The sequence below is a fragment of the Belonocnema kinseyi genome, chromosome 8 (assembly GCF_010883055.1).
Source record: "Belonocnema kinseyi isolate 2016_QV_RU_SX_M_011 chromosome 8, B_treatae_v1, whole genome shotgun sequence".
In the NCBI taxonomy this organism is placed as follows: Eukaryota; Metazoa; Arthropoda; class Insecta; order Hymenoptera; family Cynipidae; genus Belonocnema; species Belonocnema kinseyi.
In genome coordinates, this window is record NC_046664.1 from 89,908,391 (window position 1) to 89,933,109 (window position 24,719).

The following is a 24,719-nucleotide window of genomic DNA, read 5'->3' on the forward strand; positions in this document are numbered from 1 at the left end:
GCGCACATCGATAATAACAGTGTACCCTTCGCCAGAGGGCCGAACGCTAAGCGCCCATGATCAGCGAATCGAACCAATCCTAGTAGCTTTAGCGACACAAGCGATGTCTGTATACGAAACAAGCATCAAGAAGTAGTCAGTAACATTTTTAGCCAAACCAATGACAATATGAGTCAACACTGTTGACTCATATAAATATGAGTCAACACTGTTGACTCATATAGCGCGATTCTCAGAACGGGCAAACGCTTAACGTTCGGCACTCTTGAGAACAGTACAATGTAATTATCGGAATGTACGCACTAGTTACTAATGTTACTTTGGGTAACATTTCATCCGGCACTTATAACCTTAAAAGTTACAAAGTTTGAGCTAAATCCACCGAAAGCCATTTTCCCACACACTTAGTGCGGGGTCCTTTGTTTTAGAAATGAATCTTTTCTGTGTGGAAAAATAATTGTTTTGATTGAAAATTCAAATATTCTATTTTTGATTGAAAACTCATCTTTTTAGTTCAAAATTGATCTATTTGATGGAAAATTGTCCTTTTTATATTGATAAATTAACTGTTTGATTGAGAATTAATGTTTTTTTTCTTTTTGGTAGAAAATTAATCTTTTCGGTTGAAAATTCTACTATTTGGTTAAAAATTCATCTATCTTTTTGAAAATCCAAATTTCTACTTGAAGAGTTAGCAATCTTAAGCTTCTTCGAATTATTATTCAAATTCATGGACTTTAGAAGAAAATTTAAGTAATGATTCATTATGTTTTCAGTATTTAATTATTTAATCAACCTATTGAGCTAAAATATTTAAGAATATCTTTGAATATTAATTAAATCCTATAAACTGGAAAAACATTAATCATAATAAACTTGCGAAAAATTATACCTTATAATCGAATAAACTTCTACGCTTTAAGTTTTAATTTAATAATTCTGAAATTTACCGATATCATTTTCAACTTTTTTTGAATAATGAAACTCTGAATGTTAATAATATTTAAAATTCTTTAATTTAGAACCGTGAAAGTGATAGTGATTTTCTCTGACAGAATTCACATTTTTTACTAAAAAAAATCGATTTGATCACTGAATATTGATCAACTTTCAAATATTTATAGTTTCAATTTATAATTATTGTTTTGAGTTTGCAATTATAAAACAGTTTAATTTTTGAAGCCTTGAAACAATTTTTTTGCTTCAAAAGCAAGAAGATGAAAAGCAAATTTGCATTTTTTTAAGTAAGGCTTGTTGATTTTTCTGAAAGGAAAGGTTTTCTTTCTTTAAAAAGCAACAATAAAAATAAGCAATTAGTATGTTTCTAAGCGGAAACTACCTTCTTCAACGATTTATAACTCTTAAGATATCAACTTAAAAAAATGTATTTTTATTACAGTTTTTAAAGGGTTCTTTATGCTTTTTATATTAAAAACAACCATCATTAGTGAGCTGGATAATTTGTTAATAACAGAGAAATAACCATAATTTTTTTTTAGATGCCGCCCTAAAATATTTTAGCTTTATGTTCAGATTTTTTCTGATAATATTGTAAAACAACTTGTAATTTAATTTAATTGTTAAACGATTTAACAATTTTAAATTAAAATCCTCCGGAAATTGAAAAGATTTTATAATTAGGCGTTGAAAATTGCATTATTTCTTATTTGAAAATGTGTTAAAAATATTGAAAATTTTTCATCAAACTATGTATTTAGATTTTCCTAATAATAAAAGAAACAATGCGGACATTTGTATACATTTCTTGATTTTTTTAAAAAGTATAACCAACGATTTCAAATTTTTTAAAGTATTTGAATTTATTTAAAATAATTAAAATTGTTAAGGGTTAGAGTATAAACAAGTTTTATTATCGAAAGTTCTTGGTAATTAAAATTTGTTCAGCTTTAAATAAAATTCGGATTCGTTTAATTTTCAACGTTCCGTAGTACACATTTTTTTTATTTTTATTTAAAATAACTTCATGTTGAATGTTTTTATAAAATAATTCAATTTTTAAGGTTGATAATTTAACAGTTTTCGTAAACGGTGAATTTTTTTTTGTTTCACCCTGGAAAAATTTGTCATAGCAATTTAAAATTCGAGTATTTCCGAAACTTTCAATTTAAAAAATTAAATTTTTATTTAATTTCAAATTGCAAAATTTGTATCGCTTCAAATAAAAATTATTTAGATTGAAAAGTTTTGAATTATAAATTACAATTCAGGCATTTAATGCTAGTTTAGAGTGAAATAAAATTTAATTTTGTTCAGGATGCTGCGATTGATTGGGCGAGAGACCACAGGGTGCATCATAAATACAGCGAAACAGATGCAGATCCACATAATGCCAAGAGAGGTTTTTTTTTTGCCCATGTTGGTTGGTTACTGTGCCGTAAACATCCCGATGTGAGGATTAAAGGCAAAGGAATCGACATGAGTGATTTGCAAAATGATCCAATCCTCGCCTTCCAGAAAAAGTAGGTCATTTTTTTCCATTTCTCTTGAATTTAGTTGAACAAAAATCTCGTTCAGTAATTAGAACGATGAAGAAATCTAAATTCTTCGTAAAGAATGGCCTTTTCCTTTACACATTTACTCATTTTATCCTTATTTTTCAATTAAAAGACGAATCTTCCTTTCAGGTCCTTAGAAGGAGAAAGGAGGGTAGTTTAAATAAATCTAACTTATTTAAGCAATTACTTATTCCCAAAAAATATAAAAAATAGTCGAATTTTCTGATTAAAATGTAATAGTTGGTCATTATGTGCAGTCCAATTTTTTTAAACATTAATTGTTTAAACGAATAATTATTGTTTGTTTACAAAATTTCTAAAATTTGAGCCAGAGATGTCCATTTTTTTCTCAAATTGTTATCTTGTGCTACTTTTTATTTTTTTCGATAAGTCTAAAAAATGAAATAAAATAGAATACATACAATTATTTTTCTGATTTGATAGTGTATTGAAAAAATATATTAACCATTTGTTAATTGTTTAAACAAATGTAATTTCTTTAAACATTTACTTTTCGAACCTTTTTAAAAAATCATATTTCCTGAATTAAACATAATATTGAATGATTTCTAGGAGTATTAAATTCTGTTAAAAATGTCATGTCATTGTTTAATCAATTTTGTAGTCGTTCAAACAGTTTTCTATGAAAAAATGTGAATCAATAATATGAAATATAACACATTTAATTATTTTCGTAAATATAGATAAATATAAATTTGTTGTGTCTTCCAGTATGTCAGCTTGATATTCATAAAAGACTTTCAAATACTATAATGAAATATAATCTGGAAACTGTTTTCTATCATTTTTTACTGCTTTTAGTAAGTATTTTTTTATCCCCACTTCTCGTTATCAAAAAGTTAAAGTCCGATATTAGTTTAACACCTCATTTAGCAGTATTATTCACTACTGTTGACTGTTTAACAATTTATGAGCCTCGCAGGTAATCTTCGTTCTTCATCGATTCTGATGCATTTTGATATTTTCGTCACTTTCAATTTTTTCGTCAATTTCAAAATTAGCTTGTCTTATGCTTTTCATTGATCAAACATAAATAGATAAATTGTACTACTTGTACAAAGTTAACTAAAGCAATGTTTTTATTATTTTAATTATCATAAATTACCCAAAATATAATCTTTGTCCTCATAAGTGTTTTTTAGACAAAATTATGAAACTTGAATCAGAATTTTCATTAGTGAATGTACTTTTTTATGATGTAATCATGGTAAAGTTTTTAAAATATGAAAAGTGCAATAATAAATACACTTTAATCATTTAAATTTTGTTATGACTTTGATGATTTATTTAATAATGCGCCAAAAAGGATGTGAACCATCCATACTCAACTTAAAGCAAATGAAAAAAACATTAATTAATTGTATAAACAATATATAATTGTATGAATAATAAGATAAAGTTTTTAGCAGAATTTACTATTACTCGAAATCGTACAATATTATTTTTGATTCAGAAAATACGAGTATAAAAATATGTTAGGAAAATTAATTTTTTTAATTAAGTTATATTTGTTTAAACAATTTAAAAAGGTTAATATTGTTTTTTCTGTACACTATACAGTCAGAAAAAACAATTATATGTATTCTATTTTATTTTATTTTGTTAAAGCTATCGAAAAAAAAAACAAAAAGTAGCATAAGATACCAAATTGAGAAAAAATGGACATCTTTGGTTCAATTTTGAGACATTTCACAAATAAGCAATAATTAATTGTTGAAATAATTACATAATGTTTAAAAAAATATACTACTTCAAAAAATGACCAACTATTAAATTTAATCAGAAAATACGATTATTTTTTGGAAATAAATGTTTAAATGAGTTACATTTATTTAAACAATTAAACATTGTTTAAAAAGTCATGGGAAATATTTAAATTGTCTATTAATAATTATTTGTATGGAAAAGACGACAGATATTACTAGACGGTAGACGCTCCTCTTCAATTCCTAAAAAATTTGGCACGTTTTGATCAAAACCTGGAGCATGAGTTTAATTTTTCGAAAATCCAAAATTTTCTCATGTTAATTAAAAGAGATTTTGAGATATGTGAATTTCAAACAAAAAATTACAAATTTATTTCCTCCGCAAATGGAATCTTTTTTTTTGGGGGGGGGGGGGGGCTTGTCCTATAGCTCGAAAAGCGTTTTTTGGGCCACCCTAGTGATGATATGCTTCATGGAAACCAAGAAACTGGTCATTATTTAACGGATTCTTGGCTTGATCGTATTTGATTTTGTATAAAACTCAACATTCAGTTGATAGAGTATCTCTTCTATCTAGAAAACCTGGAATTGTCAGAGATTTTTTATATATCTGGAAAAAGCTGATAAAAATTTGAATTATTCTATTTCTGGTTAAAAATAGATCGTTTTTAGTTGACAATTCAAGTATTTGGATGAAAATTCGTTCTTTTTAGTAAAAAATTAATTTATTTGGTTTCAAATTTCTATTTTTTCTGAAAATTCTACAATTTTGTTTGCAACTTTTACTTTCTTTTGACTGAAAAATCTTTCTTAGTTAAAAATGGAACTCATGTTGAAAAGTCGTCATTTTTGTTTGAATTGGTCTATTTTTTATTAAAGATGAAAATCTTTTATGGTTAAAATATTAACTGCTATATTTTTTGTTAAGAATTAATATTTTTTGGAATAAAAATTAAATTATTTAGTTAAATTTTAAACTCCTACGTTAAAAATAATTTTTTTCGTTGAAGAATAATCACTTTAAGGATGTACGACACGTACAATCAATCTTAATTGTAGCCAATCTTTAAAATTATTATTTATAAAATTAAAATAAATAGATCCATTATTGATTTCTGGAAATCTTGATAGAAGCTTAATTAATCCTAATGATCATGGGCCTTATTTCATTCTTTGAAGTATTCTCTGCATTTCCATTTGGGCGTTGTTAATTAAAATTTAAACTATGATTACTTATAACAATAATAACTGAATGATTTCTCAATAAAATTTTTAAAAAAATAAAATCAACCTAAATAGAAATTTAGAGAATCCTTTGAAGAATAAAATGAGGCCTTGAAGATTAGGATTAAATAAAAAATGTAACTTTTCCTTAAAGAGAAAGGAAAAATTAAACCTTTAAATAACTACTATTAAATAAACAATTTCAACCTGAATTTTTTTTCTGGAGTGTGCTTAGAAGTCTCCGTTACGATTTACAGAAATTAATAATATATCTTTTTTGTCGATTTTATAAATCATTTCAAAGATAGGCAACTTTTGAGATAGATTGTGAAAATTGAAAAAAAATGAACATTCACCTCTTTGGTTAAAAAATGTTCTATTTTGTTGAAATTTTTTTACTGCAAATAAAGCTATTCCATTTGAAACTTGAACTATTTTGTTGAAATTTGTTTTTTGATTGTTGAGAATCAATTTTTTAAACTGAAAATGTAATTATTCCAGTTTGATATTCCATGATTTTGTTTAAAAATTCATCTCGCTAGTTGAACATTAATTTTTTTAACTATTCAATTTTTGGTGGAAGCATGATCTTTTTATTTGAAAAATCATCTGTTTTTGTAGAAATTAATCACCTTGGTTAAAAATTCATCTCTTTGGTTGAAAATTCAATTTATTCTAGTTAAAGCTTAATACATTTAGTTAGAAATTCATCTCTTTGGTTAAACATTATTTTTTCACCGATAACTTAACTTTACAATTCTTTTTTGAAAAAAATATATTTTTTAGTTGAAAATGCATCTTTTTGTGCACAAATGAATCTTCTTGATCGAAAATTCACCTTTTTGTTTGAAAATTTAATTATTCCAGTTAAAGATTCATCATTTTCGTCGAAAATTCACCTTTTTAGTTTAAAATTCAACTATGTCCGTTAAAGATTCATAATTTTAGTTTTAATCTGTCAGATTGATTGTAAATTAATGCATTTTAATGATAATTTAACTATTTTGTTAAAAATTGGCCATTCTTTAATTAAAAATCTATTGTGTTTAAAAAAGACTTTTATTTCTTTGAAAGTGCATATATTTGGTTGAAAAATTGTATTTCTTTGTAGAATATGAGTCTTTTTGTTTGAAAATTAATCTTCTTGTTTAAAAATTGATATTTTCGGTTAAAAATTCAAGTATTAAAGTTGAATATTCATCTTTTAAGTGGAAAAGTAATCTTTTTTGTGGAAAATGAAACTATTTGGGTTAAAGTTAAACTCTTATAATAAAAATTCCTCTTTTTGATTTACAATTTATCTATTTGAGTTAAGGATTCATCATTTTAGTTGAGTACGAGTATATACCTTACTAAATTTGCTTTAAAATGTATAGAAAACTTAAAAATCATTACTTTTTCTGTAAAGTTTTCCAGTTAAGTACTTTTAAAAAAAAATTTATGAGTGACCCACTTTGTCCCACATCTTAAGGTAAAGTCGCTTCTACTTCAAAGGGATGATAAATAGTGGTTTATTAATTAAATATATAATATATATAATCGAAATGTCTTGTACTGTATTGTAAATAACCGAAAAAAACGAGCCGCTCAGCCCCATTCTACATTACTCTAGCCTAAATGTCAAGCAACTAAAAACATATTTTCCTATTATGGACGATTGTATGTTTTTATTTTAAATTTACTTTTTCTTCTAGGTGCGCCAACAACGTACCCTCCTCTCTGTTATATTTGATTAAGTTCTTCCTTTTGAATGAATTTTTTTTGTATCAAAAGTATTCATTTTTTTGACCTACATTGAAAGAAATGTTGCTTGATTCGAAGAAACGTTTCTCTCGGTAAAGAATGAATATAATATTTTGGTAGTAAAGAAAAATGAAATTCATAACTCCACTTTGTTACAGATACTATTTCTTTCTGATGCCACTATTGTGCTTCCTGCTACCTACTGTCATTCCTGTCATGGGTTGGAATGAAACATGGACGAATGCTTATTTCATTGCAGCCGTTCTTCGATATACATTCACGCTAAATATGACGTGGCTCGTCAACTCGGCTGCTCATCTCTTTGGCAATCATCCTTACGATCAGTAAGTACAAAAAATAATGCGTAATTTATATTATGTAATATTATTTATTTATTTATTAGCGAATCAATTATTTTCCTGTTGAAAAGTCTACTATTATATTTCATCTTATTGGGTTAAAAATTCTACCATTTGTCTAAAAATAAAATTGTTTTCTTGAAAGTGCCACTATTTGGTTACAAAGTCATATTTTTTGGTAAAAAATACAATTGATTGGTTGAAAGTTGAATTACTTTGTTAAATGTTGATATTTATTTGTTCAAGATTCATCTCTTTGGTTGAAAATTTAACTAATAGGTTTTGAGAAAATTAATCTTCTTACTTAAAAAATCATATTTTGGGTTGTTTGTTGAACTATTGAGACAAAAGTTCGTTTCCTTGGTTGAAAATTCAACTGATTTGTTGAAAATTCTTCTTTTTTTTTGGTTGAGAATTGATTTTTTCAAACTATAAATATAACTATTCCATTTTTGGTTAAAAATATATATTTAATCAAAATTCTGTGTTTCTAATTAAAAATTGATTTTTTCTCGTTCAAAATTCAACTATTTGTTTGAAAACTTATATACTTTTTGAGAAAATGTTCCCATTTTTGTTAGAAAGTTCATCTTCTTTGTTAAAAATACAAATGTTTGATTAAAAACTACGCGTTCTAGGTTGACAAGTTCATTATTCTGTTGAAAATTCGTCTTTTCGTTGCATTCAACTGGTTTTTATTTTAAAATATTTTTTGACTGAAATATCAACTGTTGCATGGTTCATTCACCTCTTTTGATTGAAAAGTCAAAACCAATTCGTTTAATTTTATTGTTTTTTTTTTTTTAATTAATTTTTTGTTTCCAGATTTATTATTTTTCTTGAAAATTCAATTCTCTTCAAATCTCTTTTTTGAGGATTCAACTGTTTTTATGAAAATTGGTCTTTTTTGGTCGAATCCTAATTTTCTGAGTGAAAAATTAATCTTTAGTTTGAAAACTTAACTGTTTGGGTAGAAAAATGCATATTTTTCTGTTAAAAATACAACTACGTGGTTGTAAGTTGAAGTATTTTGTTGAAAATATATTTTTAAACATTCATCTCTTTGTTTAAAAATGTAACTCTTTTGGTTTTTGTTTTGTTTGGGGATTTATCCTGTATAAGTTGAAAAATCAACTACCTGTTCGAAAATTCATCTTTTATACTAGAAAAGTCACCTTTGTTGGTTGAAAATGAACAATTTTGTTGACAATTTGACTTTCTTTTACTAAACAATCTTTTTGGCTTGAAAATTGAATTTTTTGGTTAAAAGTTCAACTATTTTGTTGAAAATTCATCTTTTTTGTTTGAAAGTTGAACTATTTCGTTATTAATGCAATCGTTTGGTTAACAACATTTTGTTAATGGACTTAATGCTTTTACGATGATTCATTTTGATAAAAAGTGATATTTCGGGTTCCAATCGTGTAAAACAAAAAAACTACTACGAATTTTTCCGACGTTTCGTGAACATTTTTTATCAAAATTTTCTTGTTTGAAGTTAGTCTTATTAGTTTGAAAATTTATTCTGTTGGCAAAAGATTTTTGGAATTTAATGTGTTTTATATTATTATTATTTTTCAATGTTATTATTACCCTTAAAAAATAAAAAATAGCATAGCAACTGCTAAAAAGGCCAAATGAGAATTCAAATGTGGTATAAATTTCGTGTCCGAATGTTTTAAATTACTTTTATTTTTTAAAGAACTTCAAATTTATTATGTATGAATAGAATATTCACTTCAAATTGCGTAGAGACAATGATAATCCACTCGAAGATTGTCTCGATTACGTAATTATTTTGGCAAAGTAGACCATGTATTTTTTTCTAGTGTTAGTTACCATTTAAACAATATTGCATTATGAAAGCATTTGAATGATAAATAAATTATAATTACAATACTTAATACTCATCAACAATTCAGTGGGAGTAAAAAATAATGTGAACTGGAAATTTGTTTATTAAAAGAAAGAAATTATTTTATTGAGATTGTATTAATAGCTCAAGTGAATTAGCTCTCGAATTTAAAAACATTTTCAAGAACAAAATCCATGATATACATACATACATGTGTGTGTGTGTGTGTGTGTATTGCGCTTCTAATTGCAAACTTTAAGACCGATTTTATTTAAAATCCGACCGGTGAGTGACATCTTCAGAATTGGCATGCCAACAAATGACATTTTTGTACGTAGTAAATAAAACATTATTTTTTTGAATTATTACTTGGTCATTTTTGCATATTTTACAAATGTTTTAAAATTTTAAGTATAAAATTAGTTTTTTTGATGCAACTTGAGTATGTTGCATACTAATGAAGGGCATGGTCATATTTCACTCAATGTGAAAGAAACGAAATAGAAACTCTCACGTGCGATTATTTTTAAATTATGTTTCTACGTACAGACAATTAAATTCATTTTCATAAAAACTTTTAACCGCAAAACTAAAAATATTACTTAGAAATTGAGGAAATGTAGAATTTTCTTCAAAGATGAGTACATTTGATCAATTATTATTCAATTTTATGGCGAAATAAATTTATTTAAAACTAACAACTTCAATTGACGTTATATATGCAATCCTAATAATATATTTATATTCTTTAGATACTTCGATTTTCATTTCTATCGAGAATAGGATTAATTAAGTTATTTATTTAAAGGTAACTAATAATTACAAAGGTCCCTTTTCGCTTTTTCTTTATTTATATAAAAAATAAAAAATGGTAAAAATTAAAAAATCTCATCCATACGAGCACTTATGCAACTATTGCTGATCACTTTTAAGAAAATTTTGAAAATCGGCTTAGAATTTTATGCTGTAAGTGATTTTGAATAGTAAATTCCGGATTAGTAATTTTAAGTTTTTGTTATCATGCCTAAAGGAAGGCCGAAAATGGGCAAATGGGACCATATAAACAATTTTTATTATAAATTAAGTCTTTTTCTGGAAGAAAAAAGCTCTTTTTACTCTAATTCCCAATATTTTTCTTAAGAGTCATCATTTGCATTGCAAAATTAACAAAACTTCGAAAAAGTTAATATTTTTGGAAATACTGTTCCTCAAAAATCGATTGATGTTCAAACCGTGTAAGTCTATGACATTTTTTTTCCTTTAGATTCCTGTTAACATATAACATGTGTCTGCAATATTATAAACGCATTACGAGACAAATATAAGACTTAAAAGTAACAAATAAATTTAAAAAATCGTCTCTTAAAAAAAATGTATTTTAAAATACCCGGTTTCATTTTGCCGTTCTTCTTCAATCCTTTCACTGCAATGCCCGGTAGAATTTTAGAGAATTTTTAAGCGAATAAAACGTGATTTCAAAAAAAATTGCACTTATATGGTTATGCCGTGACGTCCTTCATCCACTATTGTTATAAATATTATTATAAAAAAAATTTAACTTGATTAGTTTTTCCTACCGTTATACTAATTTTTTTGACCAGAACTGATTAACAATTCTGTTTAAAAAAAAGGTATTTTTAACTGTAAGCTTTACCAAGCATAAATTATATTTATGGTTAATAACAATTTCTATAAACAAATTAACCAATCGGCCATTTCCCCTTGTACAAAATAATTTTTTTCATTATTGTTCGCATTAACTTTTTAATGATAATTAACAAACAGAATTGATCCAAAATTAATTCATATGATTGTTATAAACATTTTTATAAACAAAAACTTAGATTTATCATTTCTAAATACGAAAAATCCATTTTGTTTACTAAAATTATATTACGATAAGTTAATATTGATTTTATACAAATTATAATAAGTAGGAATTTAAACATTTTTCGAAAAAATATAATACATTTAAAAATGTAAAATAATTTTTGTTATTAAACAATTAGTACCTGGATTAATGATATAACCTTACGAAATTATTAAAATATCTATGTATATTGAAATATCTTTTATATTTTAATTGACAACATTTTATAGAATAGACTATTAGGTATTATTTTCTCAATAGAATGTCAGTATTAAATTCTATTTTTAAAAAATTTAAAAAGAATGAAGTATCAAACCCAAAGTTCGATTTCAGCGCTACCGTTGTTCATGGAACATTCTTTGAGTTGATTTTTCTATTTTTAATTACAATTTCTATAAACAAATGTCTCAATCTGCCATTTCCTCATTAAAAAACGTAATTTTTCTTCAATTGTTGATATAAGCTTAGTTATTGTGATGTTGAACCAATAATGTTGATTAAAAATTGTTATCTGTGATTTTCATCCACAATTTTATAAACATAAGCTCAGAAATATCATTTCTAGGTAGATAAAAAAAAAACATTTTTTCGCTGATTGTGAAATGATAATAAGTAAGTTAGATATTAATAGTATTATTTATATTCTACAGTGAGTTTATTTCAACATTTTTTCTTTAAATAAAAATTTATAAACCTGAAATGGCCAATTTCGTTACCTTATTTGTTTGTCTAGAATTTCATCATTGGTAGACTTCTTGAGCATTTAGTGCCTAGAATATCTAAAAAAACCATAAATACAAGTACATTAACAATTTCGGAAAAGAAATTAAAAGTAAATTACAGATTTGAATCTCTATGCAACTCAATCCCATTAAGGTAGGGAAGTTCTAAAAAGATATGTTTGTAAATTACAGGGTACATAGTCTTCTCTTTTTTTCTTAGTTTCTCTTTTTTTCTTAAAATTCCCCTTTTCTCATATTCTCAAAAAACTTCCCCTTTTCTCTTTAAATATACGATTTCTGAAAATACAATATTTGATTTACGCGGAAAATTCTCCGAAATTACTAAGTGTACCCATTATTGAATACTAGTGTATTCAATAACTAATGTCTATTTAATTCATTTTATTTCTTCTCATACTTTTTTATATGACTGTGTATAGATTTCAAGTGAAAATTATCTCGAAATATAATGTTTCTTATTAAATATTGTTCTTTTCGACATGTGAAAATAAATGTTTCATAGGGCGTGTCGAAAAAAAAGTTGTTTGCTCGAAGATCTAATAGCAATGAAAACTTTCTTTTAGGAGTAAAAAATACTTCACTAAAGTTTCATTTTGAACGAATCCTTCAAATTTGAACAGCACACATTTTTTTATATTTAAACTAACAATACAAATATTTTAAAACAAGTTGATTTATACCTGCAAAGCGATAATTCCATTCAAATATTGTTTGACCTCCCTAATAGACTTTGAAGTTAAAAAAAAAAAAGAAAAAAGTCGACTTTTTCCCTATTTTCTTAGAGTAACGGCAATATTTTCGATTACTTGACCATATAATGTATGATATACAATTATGCATTAATAAGAATGTATTTGCAATATGTTGAAACAATAATATATCAGGAATGTTTACATTAAAATCAGGTTTATAGACTTTTAATGACAAGAAAATATATAAAAGTGATATATTGCTCTTTATTTGACAATAGAATTAATTTACGGTGTAAAAATAATCAGAAAAAATTGTTCGAAGCAAGTGGATTTGTACCTAGATTGAAATTGTTGATTAAAGTATTTTTATCCTACCAAAGTGACCTTGAAATTTCAAAAGATTGAAAAAAATCAACTACGTTATTTTGGCCGGATAAAAATGATATAAATTACCTCCTCACTGTACAAGTGTAAATCTATAAGTACACTCAAAAAAACTTTTACCTTTTTCAGACACCGGAAATCAATTTTTCTGTGAAATAAAGAGCAATAAATCATTTTTATATATTTTCTTTGAATCCAAAATCAATAAAAATGATTTTAATATTGACATTCTTTATATATTATCGTTGTAACATACTTAAAACACATTTTTCTTAACGTATATAAGACTTTTCATGATCAAATAGTCCACAAAATGGCCGTAACTTTAAAAATGTAGGGAAAAAGTAGATTTTTTTCGATATTTTGAAATTTCAAGGTCACTCAGGTAGGGTACAAAATATTTTAATGGCATTTTCGCTTTACATGCGTAAATCAAATGACGATGCGGAGACAGAAGGAATTTTTTTTTATGAAACCTTAGGGGACTGTTTTTAGCTCGCAAAAGAAAGTTTCGATTGCTATTAAGACTTCGCACAAACAATTTTTTTTCAATACGCCCTAATGTTTAATCTTTCAGCTCTTATTCCCGAGGGGCTTTTCACTTCTGAAATGCTTTCGAATCCCGTGACCCACGAGTCTTGATAAATCGAAATACTATCATTTTTCGAATTATACTGAATTTCAATTCATATTGGAGATTTGTAATTGTTTACCGTGACTTTCGAGATTGTTTAGTTCTTTGAGAAATTTAATCAAATTTATGACAATCCGTGTGGACTCGGCGTGATATCTAAGACTTCCGCAATATCACATGATTCGGATTCTTCAGATCTTTCAAAATATCAATGACTCTAAACGGACTGAAGTTGTTTCAGAGCGAGTTTCAGGTGCAACTTTTAAAAACGCAGCTAACTTTTCAATTGTTCAAAATACGAATTACGATATTGACATTTACGTGCTTTAAAGAAAAATTACGATTTTTTAAAAAGAAACAATATTCAAAACCTTTAAGCTTATTCACTTTAAATAAATATACTAAATTTTTTATTAGGTTATTAAACGTTACAAGTAAATAAGATCTTTCAACAAATCATAGTGAAAAAAATTAGCAGAATAGAATTTAAATATACATAGAGATATACATGATGATATCAGAGAAGATATCTCGAATTATATTTTAAATTAATGATATAAAAAATATGGGTATTTTAAATGCAAAAATTCTTTAGCGCATTTGGAAGATAATTTGAAAGAAAATGGTTGAAAAGTGATTATTCCTCGAATTCCTTAAAAATTTAATTATGAAAACTGACATCTAAAATATTTATGTGTGAATTACTAAGGATTTCTTTGCATTATTCATCTCAACTATATCAGTTTTGAGAACGCTTGTTTAATGTGAAAAAGCAAAAAATATGCAAAAAGTACAAAAAAGTTCATTTACGATAATCTAATCTTATACAATTCTTAAAGTTGTTTGAAGAAAGTGTAACATGACATACATTTTTAAACTTTTGAAAGCCATATTCTTTCTCATTACTCAAAAGGAAAAAATTGAGAAGTATTTGTTCGAAGAAATTCCATTTAAAATTGAAATTATTTAATGATTAATAATTAGACTTAATAGAATTAAACTTAATGAGTGACGAATAAATAAGAATCCCAATTCAAGACAATAATTATATTTTATTCAAACTTAAAATGGAATCGAAAACATGAAACATTTTAAAGCTATTTATTAAACTAATAGATTTTCTCTCCGCTAATAATAATATATACACTATTCAGCAGAATTGTGCAAACATTACATTTTTTTATTGATTCCAGAAGGCAAATAACTGTCTTCCTCATTTAAAATCGGTGCCGCAATTGTAATAACGTAATTTGATCCATTGACGTAAGAGTGCTCGCTTTTTTCATGAGTGAAATAATTTCTTTTATACACGTATTAAAAGTGTACCAATTACATAGAACACCAATCTCGGATTTATTTCGCTCAGAATTGCAAAATTGTCTTAAAAATTCCTTGGCTTTCCAACTTTTACCTGATAAATACATAAATCCTAGAATAAATTCCATAATGTGGCCCTTGTCTTTTCAAATTTTGAATAAAAAACCAGTTTCCAATATAAATTTGATCAGATTTTTCGGCAAAACTTCCAGATTTTTGAATCTCAGTCATTATTCCATTTCGATTATATCCTGAGTCACGAACTCTTTGCAGTCTGTCATTACTAACGTTTGATAAACTTTCACTCAATAACTATCATATGGAAGATTCTTTGACGATTATTTCATTATCCTTCGAATCCGAAACAACTGTGAAAGGACTATATGATTTTAAGTTTTCTCTATAGTTGTCATAATAATTTTCAAACTGCATCTTCCCTTCTACACAGTCAAATTTCTTTTTTTAATAATCGAGTGAGATTCGAAAAATATTTTCAAAGATTTAAATTGATTTTAAGAATCCTGTCTCTGATTCGTTGCGGTCTCCGGAATCTTGTCGTTGCTGACTTTATAAACATTGCAAAATCTGAAGTGAGTTTCGTTGCATTTTTTATTCGTATTGCAGGCCTCATAGACCGGTCCCTATAATCCCCTGATGTACATTATATTCACTTTATGTCCATCAAGTACCTTATTTTCAGGATTTGGTCCCTATGCTACCATATGTGCAACCCATTATAACACTTTTATTTCAATAAATTAACTCCTGGTCAATCTCTATTCAATTCCGATCTATACATATTTCTGAATTGTCTTGAATTCTTATGAAACATCTAAGTGTATTTTTAAAGAATTCGATGAATTTTTAATAAATTTCATTAATCGAAAGGGATTTTTGAGATTTTAGAGTATTTTCTTTCAAAACTTCGAAGGCACTTTCAAGAGATTTTAATTTGAAATATTTTAAGGAATTTTAAAAGATTCCAAGGAATTTTTAAATAATTTCATTAATTTTAAGGGATCTTAAAGTGTTTGTAATATTTTAGGATAAAGGCTTTTTTTAATTTCGAAAATATTAAACAACTTTACAAGATCTATAATGTTTTTAGATATTTTTAAAGCTTTTACAGGATATTATAAAATTTCAATAATTGTGAGCGATTTAAAATATTTTAGTGGATTTGAAGAATTTATTCTCAAGAAGTATTTCCAAAAGTTTCCAAGATTTGAAAACATTTGAATTTTTTTAGAATTCCCAATGAATTCTTATTGATTTATCCTAAATTATTTTAATTCTTTAGAAATTTTTTAATCATTTGCATTCTTCTAAATTTACTTTATTTAACGTAATTCAATCAATTTTTTGATTTTTTAACCGTTTTTATTTGGTTCAGCCTGAGGATCAATTGACAAAAAGTCCCAGGATTTTAAATATTTTAGTCTTTTTCCAAATCTTTTTAAAAAATTAAAAATATTTTAGGTTATTTTAAAAGATTACAAAGAAATTTTTAAAGGATTTCAAAATATATTAAAGGATTCGAGATATTTTAGGAAATTTTGAAAGATTCCCTAAACTGTTTTTTTTCTCTTTCAAAAGTTTGAAGGGATTTCAAAGACTTTGAAATATTTTAGGTTATTTTAAAAGACTTTAAGGCATTTTTAAAGGATTGGAACAATTCCAAGGGATTTTCAAATGTTTGAATAATTTTAAGTGATTAAAAGAAATCCATTTGGTTTTAAAGAGTTTCCTAGAATTTCGGAAGATATGGAAAGATTTTACATGACGTGCAAGGTTATAGAATATTTTAATATATGTCGAGGGTTTTTGTAAGATTTTAATGGATTTCAATTATTTTATGGGGTTACTAAAGCCCTTCACGGAATCTTATAACATTTCAATAGATTTCAAAAAATTTGTTCACATGAAGTGAGGGATTTTGTAGGATTTCAAAGAGTGCAAGAGATTTTAAAATATTTTTTACAATTCATATGGAATTTCCTCTAAATTTTTATAAATTTCTTCGTAATATTTTTTAATCCTTTTAAATTCTTCTAAATCCACTCAATTTCACCAAATTCAGTGGATTTTCAAACAGTTTTTTCTTCTAATTTATCTTAAAGTCTTTAAAGTCACCTTAAATTCTGAGGCATTTCATCGAATATATTATTATTTTTAAATTGTTTTAAATTCCCTTGATTGTTTTTTTTATTTCAGTCAGTTTGATTTTTTATGAATTTGATCGAATTCTTCTCGCTTCCCATAAATTTCCTCTAAATTCACTCAAATGTTACTGAAAGAAATGGATTTTTTCATTTTTTTAAAGTATCCAATTATTATTATTTTAAATTTGACTTGAATTGTTTTGTTGTTATTAGTCACCTTCTTATCAGAACTTAGTAGGGTTTCAAAGATTTGAAGAGGTGTGAAGTTAATTTTTTTGTGAATTCACCCTGAATTCTTATTAATTTACCCGGAATTTTTTCGAAATCTTTTGAACTTTTTTAATTTACTTGAATTCTTCTAAATTTACTCAATACTACTTCATTTATTGGATTTTTCTATTTTTTAAAAGTTTTCATTTAATTGATTCTGAAGTATTTTAACCTCACCTTTGAATTCTTATGGATTTCATCAAATTCTTTCGAATTCGCTTGAATTTTTCCAAGTTCATTTCAAAGTTAGTTTAGTCCACTAAAGTTAATGAAGATTTATCATACTTATTTTTAATTTGTTTTCAATTCATTTGATTTTTTTTAAATTTAACTTGAATTTTTTAAAAAGTGAAACAGATAAGAAAATAATAAATTCACCGAATTCTTCCTGTCTACCTTAAATTTTTCCAATTTAACGAAAATCAATAGAATTTTTTTATTTAAAAAAAGGGTTCTATAGATTTTAATTCTTCTGAATTTATCGTCTTCTTTCAAAATCCGCTGGAAATTTAAAAAAACAAAATTTAAGCGGTTTTTCTAAATACGTTACAAGTCGACTTTCTAAAAAAAAACCAACCTTTAAATTTTTTGCCCATGTTTTAAAACTTGTATTTTGCTAATGAAGATATCTTGTAAGTTTGATTCCTGCTAAATAAATTTTTTAGCCAGGAGAATTATTTTTTCGATAAAAAGAGATATTTCGGGTTCCACTCGTGTAAAAAACTACAAATTGTTTGCCGAATTCGTAGTTTTTTACACGAGTGAAACCCGAAATATCTCTTTTTATCAAAATGATTCATCGTAAAAGCATAAAATTTATTCTCAATTATTTTTTCTTCCAATCGAATTTTCTACCACTTTCTATGAAAAATGATATTTCTCATAGTTTACGAGAAAAATAAAAAAATTACATTTCCAGGGGAAAAAAAGTTCTCGAGGCCTAAAGTAACTTTTCGAAAATATTTAGAAGAATAAAAAGGTGGGGGTTTCCCGAAAATATATTTTTTTCACGTTCTTCAAATTTGAAGAAAATAAAAAATGCAATTTTTGAACTTCTCTCGTAAACAATAAAAATTATTTAGCAGGCATCAAACTTAGAAGATATCTTCATCATTAAAATACAAGTTTTAAAAAATGGGCAAAAAATGTAAAGGTGGGTTTTTTGAGAAAATCCATTTTTAATATTTTCGTTTTAGAACATTTTTTTACAAATCGGAAAAATACGTGTCGCCTAAATTCCTTTAAGAATAACCTACTTTGTCCCCGAGAGATTCTGCGATTTAAAGAGTAGGACCCGGCCTTGTTTGAAATTGGTTCGGTCATTAGATTTCAAAGATTACAATTTTCTAAAAAAATTTACATTTTTCGTTTTTGCTGGTGTTTTTTTCACCGGAAATTGCTATTCTCAAACAAAAATCATTAGATTCTAAAGATTCACAATTTTTTAACAATTTTCAACGACGCTTTTGTTCTATACCAAAAAGTGTTTTAAAACAATAATCACTATATTTTAAACAAAATGTTGCCATTTGTGACCAATTTCAGGGTATATCAAGTTTTTTTTACATGAAATTGGTTATTGAGAACAAAAATTATATTTTGGAAAAGATTTAGGATTATGCTGATTTAGGTTTCACACCTAAATTTAGTATTTTTAAGCAAATTTGATTTTTTGTCCAAAAATCGTTAGAATTCAGAGAAGATTCATAACATATCAACAATTTTAACATAAAACAAAATACTGTATTCACCGAATTCTTCCTGCTTACCTTAAATTTCTCCAAGTTCATTCCAATTTAACGGAAATCAATAGAATTTTTTGATTTAAAAAAAAAAGTGTTCAATACAATTGAATTCTTCTAAATTTATCCTGAATTTGTTACCCTTTGAGCGCTAAAAAAAGTACCCTTTGATCCCAATATTCAGCGCCGAATTAAAATTTTTCGAGGCCTGTGGCTAAACCTCGAAGGGGCCTTCTTAAGGGCAGAAAAAATCCCAATTTTACTATAGCGTACGTAATTTTCTGGGGTCAGGGACCCCTCGGCCCCCTGGGGCCTCGGGCGCTGCCAATATTTTATTCCATATCGGATGTGAGGAGGCCTGGTATTGATTAATTAAATTTTTTTTCGTTTCGAGATTCACACAAATTTGAGAATCTCTTGCTTTGAAATTCTGGAGTGATTTCTAACCAGATTTCAGAAGCGAAAAGCCCCTCGATTATTCCCCTTTTTTGATAAGAAAAATGACCCTATTTGCACTTTTGTGTGCTCCTTTTGCCCTGTGATCCCTGAAATTAATTTTGAAACGCATTGGCAGGTTCATCAATCCTTCGGAGAACAAGAGCGTTGCAATACTGGCACTGGGTGAAGGTTGGCACAATTACCACCACGTCTTTCCCTGGGATTACAAGACTGCCGAGCTCGGCAATTACACCTTCAACTTTACAACGGCGTTCATAGACTTTTTCGCGAAAATTGGTTGGGCGTACGACCTGAAAAGCGTCTCGACCGAGATGGTGCAGAAAAGAGTCGAAAGAACAGGTGACGGCAGCCACGAGGTTTGGGGTTGGGGCGACAAGGATCAACCTCCGGAGGAGCGAGAGGAAGCCATAATCACACATCATCCGAAAAACGAATAGTTAATTGCGACCCAAAAAGTCCCCTGTACAGTCTCGTGAACGTTAAGTAGTTAAGTGTTTTTTTAAGATTAATATAAACATAACTGTCGACGCTTCGAATCAACCTTAATCCATATTGTACTGGATGCCGTATCTATTTTACGTGACAACTGCGGAGGGTACCTAGCAGGGATTCCATCGAAATTAACGAGTATTTTCTGATATTTCGCAATTATTTATGTAAATTTAATATAATTTACCGGAAAATTATGCTAAGTATGAAAAATTACTCAAAAATAATGCAGCTACGGGGGTGTAAAAAATGGTATTTCTTCAATGTTTTATGTCGAAAGACATAGAGAGGAATGTAGCCTCATTATCCTTTGATACTTTTCTGGACTGAACTTAGTTTTTTACCCAAATAATTTTCCTAATTTATCGAATTAATGGGCAAATATCCATGAATCCCCGTTTAATTTCGCTCGAATTCCTGGTACATAGACCTGAAAAAAGTCATCAGGGAAAAGTGTGAGAGTACTAGTTTTTTTAAAGAAGTAATATACGGGTAAAGAGATTTGTGCCAAAGCGACTGACTCTTTTATACATTTAATGATATAACGGGAGCTCGAAACTTATGACTCCGCAACCCTAAAATAAGTTCAAGTTCAACTTTGGCATCTTGCGCTGTGCGCTTTAAAACGCTAAAAATATTCCAAGTCAGAGTAGCATTTCCACGACAAGCATTGAACACACTTATTTTTTTATTGGTGCACATAAAAAATTTAATGTAAATTTGTACAAAGGTGACTGAGAAACTAGAAATTTGTATACGTAAAGCGACTCTTTTGCTACCGTAAGATTTTGTAAATACTTTCTGTTTTCTCCCCCCTCCCCCTCTCTTGCATTCTGTTCTATCGGTTCTTTGAGGCTTGTATTTATACTATTTTTTTTCATTGCTAAAGTTGCACAATATGATTAGAATTAAGAAGTTGCGGAGAATTAATCGCATAGCTCCAGTTCTCTATGGTCTAAGGCAGCATTCGTGCTCTCTAAATGTCTAGAGTCAAACTGTCTCGATTTAAATTCAATGTTCAAGAAAAAGGATTGAACGAGAATAATCAAAGTGCAGGTGTAGAAGGCTATGAAGCATATTTCTGTATCGTATCTTGGCGCTTTCACTTTAGATTCTAGCTTTAATTCCATTTTTTGCTCATTCTTTTCTTCAGTTGGTCTGTTTTTGCTTACTTCCCGATGTCGCAATTATATGCCTGATTTTTCAAACTAATCAAAATAGATATAAATGAATTGATTTTTCTTTGCTATCTTCTTAAGGAGTTATATCTAGTGGCTGATTTGAATAAAATGTATTTAAAGTGGCTAATAAGTCTTGGAAATCCCTTAACATTACTAGATATAAAGCCTTAAAAAATTCAATTTAGATTTGCATCCCTAACTGAGGCATGTACTGATCACAGACTGGTTATTTAAGTCCGTGTTACATTGACCCTCTAGATTTTAATATCATGATTCGTCAAACTATTAATCGACACGTACTCTTAATTTCGAATTTTCTCTATGGCACAATTAGTTTTAGTTGCGAGCAACTCTGCAAGAACTCTCTGATTTTTGGATGTTCTCCTTTTTGCCTCATTGTTTCGATTTGATTGTTCTTGTCAAATTGAAGCTTTCAAGATATTTCTTTGGCGATTCGTGAAGTCGTGAAATAAATTTTCTTGAAGTAAATAGGGCACTTAGATTAAGTATCTAAATTATTTTAGAGTTAAAAATAAAGTGATATGCGGATATTGTAGTAGAAGGGCAGTGAATAGTATACCTTAATGGGAAGGGATAATTTAGATTATTTATACTGATATCGAGATTCGTGATAACAAAAACAAAAAAAAATTTTCTAAACTCAGTCAAACAGAATTGTCCTTTTTTCAGACACTAATACATCGCGTAAGTTACCTCGTACCTGTGCAGCGTTAGTGTACTTTGTTTAGACGTTTAATAGATTTTCCAAATGCAATTTTGTGATAATTAAATTTAAAAAAAAAGATAAACTTTTCAATTGAGAAGCCATAATTTCCAAGTTGCTCGATACGAAAGGAACCATTTTCACTGAGAAACTTTTGCTACTATACTAAACCTGGTTTCAAAGAGCCTCGATGCTAGTGAAATATGCGAAAGGAATCAATTTCTTATTGCTGGTCGGTAAGGTTGAGACTTTTTCAGAATTTCCGTTCGTTTACATTACAGGATTCAAAATGGATAGGATTGTTAAATTCAAAGTATCAAAAACAAAAGCTGTATCTTTAAAGTGCGAATGAGTTCAAAAACTAATAACATAGCTGCATCACTATATTGTGTATTATACAATATTGAATATATTCACTGTAATTCCAGTAAACTGTTTAATAAAAGCTTATATTTTTAAGAAAGTAATTTATGTTGTATAATATTATATTCTTTCAGAATTATCATTTTAATATTCCTTTTCCAGCTTTTGCAAACAACGTTTTTCAATTTCTTATTAAAAAAATTACATTTTTCTAATATCGTGCTTCTTATCATCGACAATAACACTAATCGAGAAAATTAACTTATGTTATGGCTGAATGCGACATGATTATATTATTTTCAAAATATTTCTTCACGTTGAACACTAGGCTGGGCCAGAAAAGCACTATTTTTTTTATTTAAAAAATCCACGGGATCTGAAAATGTGTCTGTTTTAGTTTATAAAAAGCGGTATAACTATATATCTCCAAAATTTTGAATTTATTATTGTTGAAAAACTGCTTGGATTTTCATTACGTAAAATTGTTTTATGTCTTATTTGAAAATATGAAAATTTTACAAATAATCCTTTTGAATAAAAAACATATAAAACATTGTGCAAATTGAGAAACATTTGTGCTTTTTAATACTCAATCTTGGTTTATTTAAAACATTTAAATAATTGAGGTGTTTCGGGGAAGAAATAGGCTGTTTTTAGAGGAAATTAGGTGATATGTATTTTTCCGATTTGCAAAAAGAAATTTTTCTAAAAAATTATGCGTATTTGAATTTTGCGCTTTGTCTCTCAAAAAACCCGATTTTTTTCTTTAACCTCTGTAAATGTTAGCCTAGTTGACTTATTTATTATTTTCGTGTTGATTCCAATAGCTTTCATCGTCTTCTTTCAAAATCCGCTGGAAATGGAAATAAAATAAGAAAATGTCACCGGTTTTTCTGAATACGTTACAAATCGATTTTCTCAAAAAAATCACACCTTTAAATTTTTTGACCATTTTTTAATACTTGTATTTTGCTAATGAAGATATCTTGTAAGTTGATTCCTGCTAAATACCAGATACAGCAAATCCAAAACTGTTTTTCCTTTCATCGAGCGTTATAAATGTTCACTAAATATTTCAGCAAATTATGGCTAATATGGTCGGTTTTACGGTCAACCTGAAGTCAACTAAAATGTCCAAAAAAACATGCAAAAAATTCCATGTAAAAACATGCCTATAATCTGTATAATGTACAAAAATGGTTCAGATTTTATTTTTTATCAATTTAAAAAATATTGTACTTGTTTCTTTTATTTTAGATAATAGATACTACGAAAAACAAAAATGTTGTATTAATGTTAATTTGATTTAAAAAACACAATATAATTGTTCATAATGTTTGTTTTCTACTACTCCAAGTAGTGGTAGTATATTCTGACAATTTGAGTCTGGTAAAAAAAGAATCCTGCTATCTGAAGCGTACCTATTAAAAAAATTATATAACATTTTTCATTTTAAATTTCAAGGTTTGGATTGGTGAATGACAATGAATTTCGCTTTCTTTTTATTTATAATTCCTAAACGACTAGAATTTTGAATCTTTTCTAAATTACGCTTTGATATAAGCACTTTACTGTTACAATGTCAGAAGAAAAATATTATTTTCAAAAAAAGTGGAAAATGATTCGGACTTAAAATGGCGAACTTTTTAAAAATCAACCATAAAATTATAAAGCCAGAAAAATAGGACCTAATCTGTCTTTCCACGGCGCTCATTCGCCGAAAAATTGCGATCACCGTGGCAAAAGTGAGGTGAGTAAAGCTCAAAATCAATAATTCAATTTATAATTTTAATTTATTTTGTATTGTTCCTAATGGGTTTCGAGGTTTTCGAATATTACTTTGGTCAGGGTCCCCGCAATTTTCGGTGGCGGCAGCAGTATCGGAATGGTAGATAAGGTCTCTTTTGTTCAAATGATATAAATCGAATTTTTTATATTTATTCATCTTTTCGAATAAAATGAATATAGTTGCAGATGAGCACCATATACCTTCATTTCCATTTTTAACAATATCATCATTTTTTTAAAGAATTAAGCATTAATCTCTCTGAGCATTACTTCGAAATTATGAATATTCCTTTTATAGATAGATTTTTATTTTTTCAAGTTCTTTTATGCCCTTCAGAATATTGAAATGACCTTTTTACTTAATTTTATTTTTGTTTATTATTCAAACATCAATCAAAAATTCAATTTTAAGATCACAATCAAGTTAAGTAATTAATTTAATTTAAAAAAATGTAAGTATGATTATATTATGAATGG

The 24,719-nt window shown here is 27.2% G+C and overlaps 1 protein-coding gene across 3 annotated transcripts in view; it reads left to right on the forward strand.

The window, feature by feature from the left end:
* The window catches only part of LOC117178871 (acyl-CoA Delta(11) desaturase), a 67,034-nt gene extending 44,476 nt beyond the window's left edge, over positions 1-22,558 (forward strand). For all 3 annotated transcript variants that reach the window (XM_033370384.1, XM_033370385.1, XM_033370383.1), the window contains exons 4-6: positions 2,275-2,480; positions 7,369-7,554; positions 19,813-22,558. In XM_033370384.1, the coding sequence (XP_033226275.1) occupies positions 2,275-2,480; positions 7,369-7,554; positions 19,813-20,134 (714 nt within the window). In that variant the 3' untranslated portion in view covers positions 20,135-22,558. The remainder of the gene's footprint in view (positions 1-2,274; positions 2,481-7,368; positions 7,555-19,812) is intronic.
* Positions 22,559-24,719: the final 2,161 nt, after the last annotated feature.